The sequence below is a fragment of the Mytilus trossulus genome, chromosome 8 (assembly GCF_036588685.1).
Source record: "Mytilus trossulus isolate FHL-02 chromosome 8, PNRI_Mtr1.1.1.hap1, whole genome shotgun sequence".
Classification (NCBI taxonomy): domain Eukaryota; kingdom Metazoa; phylum Mollusca; class Bivalvia; order Mytilida; family Mytilidae; genus Mytilus; species Mytilus trossulus.
Window position 1 is genome coordinate 8,207,490 of NC_086380.1, and position 12,214 is coordinate 8,219,703.

At 31.4% G+C, this 12,214-nt stretch overlaps 1 protein-coding gene across 3 annotated transcripts in view; it reads right to left on the minus strand.

Annotated features, from left to right (window-relative positions):
- The window catches only part of LOC134728225 (acyl-CoA dehydrogenase family member 10-like), a 74,929-nt gene that overhangs the window by 1,247 nt on the left and 61,468 nt on the right, over nt 1-12,214 (minus strand). For 2 of the 3 annotated variants that reach the window (XM_063592757.1, XM_063592758.1), the window contains exons 16-22: nt 11,636-11,773; nt 11,126-11,216; nt 9,925-10,083; nt 8,943-9,115; nt 7,303-7,446; nt 6,250-6,327; nt 4,676-4,832 (exon numbers count right to left, since the gene is read on the minus strand). In XM_063592757.1, coding sequence (XP_063448827.1) covers nt 4,680-4,832; nt 6,250-6,327; nt 7,303-7,446; nt 8,943-9,115; nt 9,925-10,083; nt 11,126-11,216; nt 11,636-11,773 — 936 coding nt within the window. In that variant the 3' untranslated portion in view covers nt 4,676-4,679. The remainder of the gene's footprint in view (nt 1-4,675; nt 4,833-6,249; nt 6,328-7,302; nt 7,447-8,942; nt 9,116-9,924; nt 10,084-11,125; nt 11,217-11,635; nt 11,774-12,214) is intronic. The other variant, XM_063592756.1, reaches the window with a different exon arrangement.

Sequence of the window (12,214 nt, forward strand, 5' to 3'; positions counted from 1 at the left end):
TAAATTCGATAAAATAAATTCAAATTCAAGTTATTTCCTATATTCCTGAAAAAAACATATATATTCCAATTCAGTTAATTTTACCTTAAAAAAAACCCAATCATTTATTCAATCTTACTATACAAATCCATGATTAAATGTAATAATCCTTGAACCTATATTAAGAATTTGTATAGTAAAACACTCCATGTATTTTCAAAGGTGATAAATTTTAAGAATTAATGAAAATCAATATTTTCTTTGAAATCTAAATTTTTCACATGCTGTGTTTTTTGCAAATGTGTGGTGAGACTGATATAAATAAATAGAGATTGTATACATTTATTATTGTAACAATATTTTCTTTTAATAAAGTAGAGGATATTCAATCCTATAATATGAGATTTTAAACCAATAATTATAGGTTTCATAACGAGTGAGAATTAGATATCGCTTGATATCAACTCGAGTTATTTAATTTCAATATAATAATAAACGAGCCTGTGGCGAGTTTATTATTACTATTTAAATTAAATAAAGAGAGTTGATATCAAACGATATCTAATTCTCCCGAGTTGTGAAACCTATTTCTCTTATGGTAAACATGCTTTTTGTGCTTAATAAAAAAAATCCGCGAAACGTCGACCCAGTCGCTTGAACATAACTGCATTGTGACGTCATATGTCCTGTTCGTCGTCAATCTTCAACATAAGACTATTTTTAAAATTTGTTCGCTTCAGAATGTAATAATATTTGAATAAGAATATATAATAAGGTGAAAAGTGTGCGTATTTTCTATATTATTGAAGAAATCGCTTATCTCTGTTGCAATGGAGGAAATGTACATCATTGTGACCTTTAACTGTCAACAATGACCTAAAGAATAGCCAATGAAAATGCCGCAATATCGTTTCAGGAGGTTTCGTTGGCCAATCAAATTAACGCATTTTTCGTATCACTTTTTCGTATCACACTCCGGACAGTGTGATACGAGAATTATCTATTCATGCGAGAAATAGATAACAGGCCCCAACCATAAGAGAAAATATATTATCTATCTTATCATGCTGTACAACAACTTGAGTTTGCTATGATGGATTCACTAAAAAATTGAAACAATTGTTGAAATTGAAGAACACAATACACCATCCCATTTGAAAAAAAACTTTGAAATGTCATTCCAAAGATGTTGGACATTGGTAGATTTGCTTTTGATTTTGAAACTTTTCTTGTTTGTTATTCCAGAGTTATGGGACTTTGAACACAATATTTATACCTCTAAGAGTACAATTTAAACAATCACTATTTCATTTTGTATGGTAGTCATAAACAACATTTTTTTTAAATCAAATTCCCAAATGAATATTGTGACTCAGACTCATAAAATACTCTAAATGATGGCATTAGCTCACACAAAATTTCAGTGTGTAAGTTGAAACACAGAAAACATCACAAATGTGGCCCTTAGATATAATTTCCTAATGCATGTAGAGCATCTGACTTTGGTGAGTTTGCTTACCTTGTTTGTATGTTGAACAAGTATAATTGGGATAACTTCTAATTGAATTTAACTATGCCTATATATATTGTTGGAAGATATCAATCTTACAAAGATTGAGTAAAAGCTGATCAAGCCATTTTCAAAAGGGGGGAGGGGTTACCAACCCAGGAAAAGGGGGGGGGGGTCTTACTATATGTCCCCATTCAAATGCATTGAATGGCCCAAAACAAGGGGGTTCCTGTTCGTCGTCAATCTTCAACATAAGACTATTTTTAAAATTTGTTCGCTTCAGAATGTAATAATATTTGAATAAGAATATATAATAAGGTGAAAAGTGTGCGTATTTTCTATATTATTGAAGAAATCGCTTATCTCTGTTGCAATGGAGGAAATGTACATCATTGTGACCTTTAACTGTCAACAATGACCTAAAGAATAGCCAATGAAAATGCCGCAATATCGTTTCAGGAGGTTTCGTTGGCCAATCAAATTAACGCATTTTTCGTATCACTTTTTCGTATCACACTCCGGACAGTGTGATACGAGAATTATCTATTCATGCGAGAAATAGATAACAGGCCCCAACCATAAGAGAAAATATATTATCTATCTTATCATGCTGTACAACAACTTGAGTTTGCTATGATGGATTCACTAAAAAATTGAAACAATTGTTGAAATTGAAGAACACAATACACCATCCCATTTGAAAAAAAACTTTGAAATGTCATTCCAAAGATGTTGGACATTGGTAGATTTGCTTTTGATTTTGAAACTTTTCTTGTTTGTTATTCCAGAGTTATGGGACTTTGAACACAATATTTATACCTCTAAGAGTACAATTTAAACAATCACTATTTCATTTTGTATGGTAGTCATAAACAACATTTTTTTTAAATCAAATTCCCAAATGAATATTGTGACTCAGACTCATAAAATACTCTAAATGATGGCATTAGCTCACACAAAATTTCAGTGTGTAAGTTGAAACACAGAAAACATCACAAATGTGGCCCTTAGATATAATTTCCTAATGCATGTAGAGCATCTGACTTTGGTGAGTTTGCTTACCTTGTTTGTATGTTGAACAAGTATAATTGGGATAACTTCTAATTGAATTTAACTATGCCTATATATATTGTTGGAAGATATCAATCTTACAAAGATTGAGTAAAAGCTGATCAAGCCATTTTCAAAAGGGGGGAGGGGTTACCAACCCAGGAAAAGGGGGGGGGGGGTCTTACTATATGTCCCCATTCAAATGCATTGAATGGCCCAAAACAGGGGGGTTCCAACCCCCAGACCCCCCCCCCCCCCCCACCTGGATCCGCCAATGAAACATATATAAAAGCGAAGCAGCAAGCTAACCAAAGTTTTACTCTACAAGTATTAGCTGTAAAAAGACACATTTTACCACATCTAAACATCATTAAAGAAAATCCTTTTTCTAAGTTTGGAAAGAAGGGGTGAAAGTCACATATATATAAATAATTATCATTAATGATAGGTAATATAACATAAGATACACATATATGAGTGATGGTAGGATGTGTAGAGGCATTGAAAGGATACAACACTTATTGAAAATTCATTTAAAAATTCTTTGACAAACTTTTTTGGCAATGGCTGAATGCCTGCCATATTTTTCCTTTTTTAATTTCATGCCATCACCCTGAGCAAAATGAATTGTAAGGGTTCTACGGAACCCAGTGTCTCGCTTCCTTTTGCTGTTACTTGCAGGTTTTTACTACTGGATACCATCTAATGATCATAAACAAGCTTCTCTCAAAGTTTGGTAGAAATTCAGAATATTTTAAGATAGTTATTAAATTTTTTAAAACTTTTACCAGTCTGATAGTGAATGTAATGTTAACTGGCAGAAAAACTAAGTCCATTTACCAGTAAATACAGATAAACAGGATTTTTTTCTTCACAAAATTCACTTTTGATACTATCTTAAGATCATAAGCAAACTTCAGTTCAAGGGGCACTAGCTACGAGATATATAAATGATCTAAAGTTTGATTTTTTTGTGTTCAATCAATAATGAAAGTGAAATAGTGAAATAACAATTTGCTTTTTGCAGCCAAAAAGGTTCAATTTTGTCAAATAACGCTAAGAAACATTGATAATTAGTAATTCACTTGCAAGTGAATGAGTCGACCTCTTTAAATCTGTATTCATGTGAACTTCAGTTTAACCCCTATAGCTAGAGATTGACAACGCATGCATTGTACATGTACTGGTTATTTAAAGAAAAAGAATGTCAACAATGAAAGTGAAACTACGGTAAATCATTTGATTACTAATTCGATGCACATAAAATCATTCTTATACGATTAAAAACAATGAGAAACATCTATTTTCAAACTATAAAATAAAATCAAAAAGACTTATAAAAATCCAAGTGCACGTGTTGGTTTAATCTATTCATATCTTTACTTATGTTTACATCGCTTATATGGTCATCTGAGGTAAAATTTATAGTTAATTAGATTGCGTCTGGACTAAAATACAAAAGAAACGAACCTTTATATTATCTACCCCATGTTTTGTAAATTGTTTATTTTAGACTTTTGATAGTTTGGATAAATGTTTCACATTGTTATAAATCAAATATGTGAATTTGAGTCAAATCGGTGAACTTGAATTTGACAGCTAGTGCCCCTTTCAAGTTTGGTAGAAATCTAGGATATTTTATTTAAAGAAAGCTATCAAAATTTTAAAACTTTACCCACAGAATGAATATTTTTGGACGAAGAATGAATGTAGGATTACAATATCTTGCTTTTGCGACAAAAATCACAGGCTGGACAAAATCATGATATATCTCATTATAGTCAACAGAATCTTTCCAACATCATAGGGCAACCAATGATAAGCTATAAGTAATCATTTCAAGATGGTATGAATAATATATGAAACTTCTGGCTTGGTACAGTGACATATATAGCAATAATATAAAGATTGCATTGACCAATAATTCATAATTTCATAGTAGTTATTACATTTCTTTTTTTCCCAATTCTATGTCCATATTCCTTAAAACTAAAAGGAGAATACCAGTTATAAAAAAAAAAAAAAGATTAAAAAAATGACTAAACAACAATCTAAAAGCCAAAAAAACTCTACATTCAAAGTTGTTAGTGAAAAATTAGTATTTAAATCCACCACAGATCAAGCAGACTAACGCACCTGATCAAAGCTTAGAACTGTTAAATTTCATGTATTCTAATCTGGCAATAGTACGTCTGTGAACCTCATCTGGACCGTCTGCTAATCTTAGAATTCTACCCCAGCTATAAAACATAGCCAGTGGATAGTCATCAGATAACCCTGCACCTCCATGGGACTGAAATTTCAATAAATTAAGACCAATATGATTAATGAAAAGGAATTAAATTCAAAATCATGATACGTGATGCATGATTTTATCAAAATTTTACTTGTGCTACTGAAAAGAAAAAGCAGAAAAGCTAGTTCAATTGGTATGGGAGATAACTCTACAAAATCAACTTTTAGAATTTTGGTTTGTGACATTTTGTATTTTTTGCATTACATATTAATTTTGTATATTATCATTGTATTGTTTGCATTTAACACCTTTTGGTATAAATGTCCATTTCTTAATGTATTAAATCTATAATTTGTCATTGGTTTATATCAAAATTGTGATTTATAAATCTTTAAAATATAATCTATCTACATAAACAGAAATATAACAACATTGAACTAGCCTTGTAGATCCCTTTATGATAACGATGATTTGATTAGGACTATTCTGTGAAATATATATATGCTTGTCTGGTATATACACACACTCTTTTTAAATAAATAACAATGCATTAGAGTTTACATGCTGATAGACAGAGATACTGTGGATTCATTTATTTTTGTGGATTATTGAAAACTTTCATTTTCGTCAATATTTGATTTCCTCGTTTTCATAAAGTCAGTATATATAATACAGCAAATTCACTTTTGTTGAACATTAAATTTCATGCTTTTCCTGTACCCACGAATTCCACGAAAAATTGGAATCCAACAAATAATAATGAATCCACAGTATGAAATTTCCCTTTACCAAGTTCACTGTTTATCATTAACTTTTTTTTGTGTTTCAAATCATTATCATAAAAGGATCGAATTGAAACATAACTTGAAAGTCTTTCAATTTTTAAAACTGTATTTATAACAACTGTCTAGTTATCTAAATTTTACAAATTATCTATTAGTGTGTATATATATATATTGTTGATGAAGGATAATAGGGGTCAAAATAATGATAGGAATAATTTGGAAATGATCTGTAAGATGTACCTAAAATTTGCGGAATAATAATTATTTCAAAGATGTGTAAGGATTTTGATGTGATATGGATACTATATACTGTGGATCATTATTATTCAGTGGATACCAATTTTCAGTGTTTTCAAGGGTTCAGATGAACCACAAATCTAAATGTTCAATGAATTACAAATTTTGAATCAGTTTGTATGCTGACTGTGGCAAAGTCATGAATTCAAAAAGCTAGGAAAAACAAGTTATCTGTAATCCACACAAATTGTACCCACGAAAATATATAAATCAACAGTAATAAATTACCTATATAGCTCTGTCTATTACGCTGAGGGCCATGTTAGGTGCTGATACTTTGATATGATTTGGATACTTTATAATAAATTACCTATATAGCTCTGTCTTTTACTCTTAGGGTCATTTTAGGGGCTGATACTTTGATATGATTTGGATACTTTATAATAAATTACCTGTATAGCTCTGTCTATTACTCTGAGGGCCATGTTGGGAGCTGATACTTTGATCATAGCTATTTCAGGTGCTGCAACCTATAATGCAGACATATACATATTATACACTGATTAGTTATTTATTGTCAGTCCATTTTTTATCATGTAATATATGATTTTGAATGAAATTTAACAAATATTATCAAATAGTTTTCGATTAACAAAATTTTAGCAAGAGTTACTGCCCTTTTGTTGTCATGTTGGAGGTTGACATTCACAAACTTTTCATAAATCAACCATATAAAACTTGTTATACTGGATGACTATATTTGAGAAAATATGTTTTCTGAACAATAGTAATTTCTTTTAGTTTTATTTGATTAATCACTACATTCTAGTAAGGATCTTTAATCAGAGTTGAAACTACTGCATATTTAAATTTAGTAAGTCAATAATTAACTCCTCCAAAATGGTGGCCAAGAGCAATAATACCAACTCTAATAAGGTCATATCGAAACCCATCTCTTTCATAATCCACTCTCTTTTTCAATCACCTAGATATTTAGTTCCTATTCCATGAATCTCGTTGTTCATGTTTGGATCTACTCTGTTAAGAAAATCTTAGATGGAAAGTTAGATATAAAGTTATATACCGTAAGTAAAATCTTAGATGATTAGATCTTTTCCCTATGTCTCATCTTACATTGGTTGTGGTATTATTCCACATCAAAATACTTCGGTTAAAGCAAATTTTGAGAAAATAGCAGAAGTTAAGTAGACCAAACCCATCCCAAATAGCAGTTGCTCAGGACCCTTCCAGAGCACAGAACTTTATTCTGTTTTTGTAGGTGCTCAATCTTTAGTATACTGTAAAGTGTTTCGTGGACTGAGGTCAGTCTTTTCCATTGGCCTTGGTGTCGTGTGTTTTTCTGGATTTATGAATCCATTGCCCCTTCTCCCTATTCCATTACATTTTTATTCAAAACCACACCATTGATATTTAGTTACCTTGACTGAACCTCATCTTAGCTGTAACAACTAGATTACCTAAGTAACACTGGATCCCTGTCTTACCTTGTTACCATACATATCCATTATATGAGCTGCTTTAAGGACCAGTAATCTTGTTTGTTCTATTTCAATTCTAGACTCAGCTATGTCTGCCTGTATTGTCCCTTGAGCTGCCAATGGTTTACCGAACGCCACTCTGTTTTGGGTCTAAAATTGTTAAAGAATAACCCTTATGAAACTGAATTGTTTGCCGCAAACTTGCAGCAGACTTGCTGCAAGCTTGCGGCAAACAAAAAGTTTGCAGGAACACAGAAAATAGTGTTTGCAGATGTTTGCCGCTAGCTGCAAACTTCCGGCAAACATTGCTGCAAGCTTGCGGCAAGTTTGCAGAAACATCAATGTTTGCCATAAGATTGCCAGAAAGTTTAAAATTATAAAGAATGTTTGCCGCAAGATTGCAGAAAACTTTAACAAATCAATATGTTTGCCGCAAGATTGCAGAAAACTTTGACCATTCTATATGTTTGCCAGAACATTGCAGGAATTACACAATATTGACTGGGCATGCCTAGTTGGCACTTCCTGGATGCTAACAATTTGAAATTGTGGCTAGGTCATGTTGGTTGTGTTTGAAAATGCATTTCACATATCAGAGATCAAGGAGGCATTTTGGTTCAATAATATGGGATAATCAGTATAATTGTGTAAGTACAAATGATTCATAGAACTGCATGTTTTAATAAAATAATTAATGTTATCATCATACATAATTAAGTAAGCAACTATATTTCCATGTATGTGTGATTGAAAAACTTAAGCTATTTTAAGTTTGAATTTGTTACTGATGTACTGCACCATCATGATCATGTTTATTAAGATTAAGTTAAATTCTGTAATGCAATAATACCTAGCTTTATACTCAATACATCTTGAGATTTTACCTTTTTCAGTTTTTAATACAGTTATATATATTATTTCATTTGAGAATGACTCCTGCCCCTTTTTCAAAACTCAAATGCATGTTTGTATTTCCTCACATCTCATGAGTTTGCAAGAATTCTTTCAATGACTGTTTGTATAAAGACAGGAATTGACTTTTTAAAATGTTGCTGTGTAATTTGAAAGAGATAAATTGAATGTGTCTACACACATGACATTGGTATATGTGTAGTTCCTGCAAGTTTGCCGCAAGTTTGCAACAAACAATTGCCGCAAGCTTGTGGCAAATCTAATTTGCATAATGATGTTTGCCGCAAGCTTGCGGCAAACTTCATTTGCATGGTAAAATGGTTGCGGCAAGTTTGCAGCAAACGTTTGCTGCAAGCTTGCGGCAATGTTTGCTGCAAACTTGCGGCAAATGTTTGCCGCAGGGCTTATTTTTCGGTAAGGGAACATGTGAGTTACAACATATATAGAATAGGTTTGTTATTGAAGTGCTGAATAGAAATATTCTTTTTGCAATCTTTGTAAGGTTTCATAAATTTTATTTTTTGTGCAACTGCTTGATTTAAATACTTTTGTTATATATTAAGAAATCAAACAACATTTTTTTCAAATTGATTCCAAAACTAATTTTGCAACTGTAACTTTGACCTTTGGCCACCTGGTGCCAACACAAATACATGTGTTATTCAATATCTATCCAACTGGTCAGAAGGGGATATAATGCATCCAGAATAAGAGAAATACATGTCAATACATACCCTATCTAACATAAGTTCTAGCGCTCTTTCTGCATGGCCTATCAGTCTCATACAATGATGTATTCTTCCTGGACCGAGTCTACCTTGAGCTATTTCAAACCCTCTCCCTTCTCCTAGTAACAGATTTGATGCTGGGACTCTCACATCTTTAAATAACACTTCTGCATGTCCAGCTAAAACAGAAATATATTTTCTTTCAGTATGTATTATTCAATTACTTATTGTCATGTGTGTACAAAGATATTGATGTTCCTTAGATACTATGATAGTATTTTTATGGTGTCATTTTATCCATTTCGATTTTTTTACTAATGCTTCGATCCTTCTATCTTTTCTTTCAAATTTTCATCTTAAAGATAATTTTAAGATTTTAGATACAAAAGTTCTAACTAAGCATTTATTGGTGGTTTAATATTACAAAGCTACTGACTTTCAGTTTCACAATGATTCTGTCATTTTATTCTAGCTAACAGTGGATTATTAATCACTTCATGTGTATACTTGATAAAGCTAGAATTGGACTATTCTTAAATAACGTCACATTATTTGAGCATAACACTAGTATTCATTGCCTATCAATATATATATTTTTTTTTAAAATAGAAAACATTTAATATTACTTTGTACAAGCAAATAATTATAACCAGATGTACTGTGACCTATTGCTTATGAATGATAAAACTCCTTTAAAGTATTTACAATTTTGTAAACAGAAGTTGATCATTGATGGGTGCTAAAAATGCATCACACTTTACTATATATTCTTTTAAAGCTTGATACCAAATTTTCAGAAAGCTCAGATACATAGGTTTCTGAAAAATGTGACAACCAATTAACACCTCATACATGGCCATTATATGTAAAAAAGTGTAAGTGAATAAAAGGCCTGTTCCCTTGCTCTTTGTGTAATTTTTTTATGTTAACAAATCATACAAAACTTTTATGTGGTGTATCAATAGGGAAAACAATAATATTAACAAACCTGGTTGGTCAAGGTAACCAAATACAGTTAGAGGTCGTACAATAGTCACCCCTGGTGTATCCATGGGAACCAATATCATACTCTGTTGTTTATGTTTAGGAGCATCTGGGTTTGTCTTCCCCATAAATATACATAGTTTACAGTCTGGATGCATGGCACCTGATAAAAACAATATATCTATGAAATATGTCCTAAAGAAATCATTGAAAACAAGAATGTGTCCATAGTTCACAGATGTTCCACTCATAATATAATAATTTTCCAAGTTCAGTGAACCGTCAAATGGAATAAAAACTCTAATTTGGCATTAAAATAGAAAGATTAAATCACAGGGAACATGTGTACTAAGTTTCAAGTTAATTGTACTTCAACTTCGTCAAAAACTACCTTGACCAAAAACTTCAATCAGAAATGTGACAGACGAACAAATGACTGCACAGACCAAAAAACATAATGTTCCATATGCATTAATGAATAAAAAATGTCCACTATTTAGGGCACTCTATATTGTTGTAAACTAATACATGTTGTTGGGTAGCTGTATCATTGATGTTTTCCCACATGCTATTTTATTCAAACAATGTTTTGACAGTTTCTCAATTTTTACAGGAAAAAATAAGCTATCTTTTGTAAAATAAAGTTGAAAAAAGGACATTTTATCTAAAAATAGAGAGATTTTACAAAAATTATAATTGAAGCTCTCTTCAATACCTGGAGAGTTGCTGTCAATGTTTGAACTATGAAGGTTTGGATGGGGTTCTCAAAATAGGGGATAATTGACCCAAAAAAATAAAGGAAAAGAGGTATAGGCCCTATTAAACTAACAAGAGAACAATAGTCCAAAAAAATTAAGAACCGAAAATAATTGGGTCCTAAGATATTAAGTACTGTAAATTCAAAGAAATGATTGCGTGCATTTATTATTGCGATTTTGTCATTTAAGACTTAAATGCGATTTTAATTTTTACGATTTTGAGAAAATTTTTGTTAACATTCATTTAAAATATTTCAAAAAGCGAGTTTAAATTATTGCGTTTATAACTCTGTTGCATTTTTCGCAAGAATTTAGAGTAAAGAGAAATGATAGACAAAACAAATAAGGGATAGAGAAAAACACAATTAAAAAAAACAAACACAAGTGTTAAAAAAAACCTAGCCATCCAAGTGCTTCAATTTTAAGCAATATTTAGTTTATTTTTACCTGACGTCCACCATTTTCTACCATTGATAACATACTGGTTCCCATCCCTGACTATTGATGACTGGATATTTGTAGCATCTGAGGAAGCAACCTTAAATAGTTCAGAGATAACCATTTTACTCAGATTATTAATCATAAATATTTATAATATTTACACTTTTCTTTTCGAATGTTGAACCTTGCATAAGTCTTACTATTTCTTGACGGCTGTATTATAGTAACTATGGTCAGATCATATGTTTTCGTACGTCATATAAATTCATACTATGCATACTTTTCCAATGGAAATTGTGACGTCACAATGCATTCTCAATAGAAAGAAAACCCATGAGAAGAGGATAAAGATACATGTAGTATCATCTAATAATAAGAAAAACTATATAATTACCTGAATTTTGAGAAAACGTATCATTGTGCTTCAAATGACTCTTTGTAGAAGATATACTAATGAGGAATACACTGTACACTCTGTTAATTTTGTAAAAATAAAAACAGACCTCATAAACTTACATTAGGTTCAGTCATTCCAAAACATGACCTCATTTCCCCATTCAGTAATGGAGTTAGCCATTGTTTCTTCTGTTCCTCTGTTCCATATTTCACTAACACTTCCATGTTACCTGTATCTGGGGCACTACAATTAAATACCTGAAAAATTCAAAAGGACAATTTATTTCAAGAATGAGGTCAAATTAGTCAAGGTCTTAAAAATACTTGAATTATACCTTATTAATTAGTTTTCTGAAGCAGTCAAATTTCCTTCTGCATATGTTTAATTGTGTTAATATGTCTTTTGATTGGGTTAAGCCATTTTAAATGATATTTTAGAGTGTTTTTTCTCTATTTTGTGATGTTACACTATTGTTTCAGTTAAGTGTGAAGGCTTGTACCTATTAAAATGTTTAAACCCACTACATTGTTTGCACCTATTTTAAGTCAGGTATCTGGTGTGCAGTAGTTGAAGGTTGTTGATGTGGTTCATAAGTGTTTATATAGATTAGACCTTTAGTTTACCCGTTTGAATGGTTTTAAACTAGTAACGAGACAGCAGGCCAATGGCAGTAATTAACCAAAAGGCATTTATAAAGG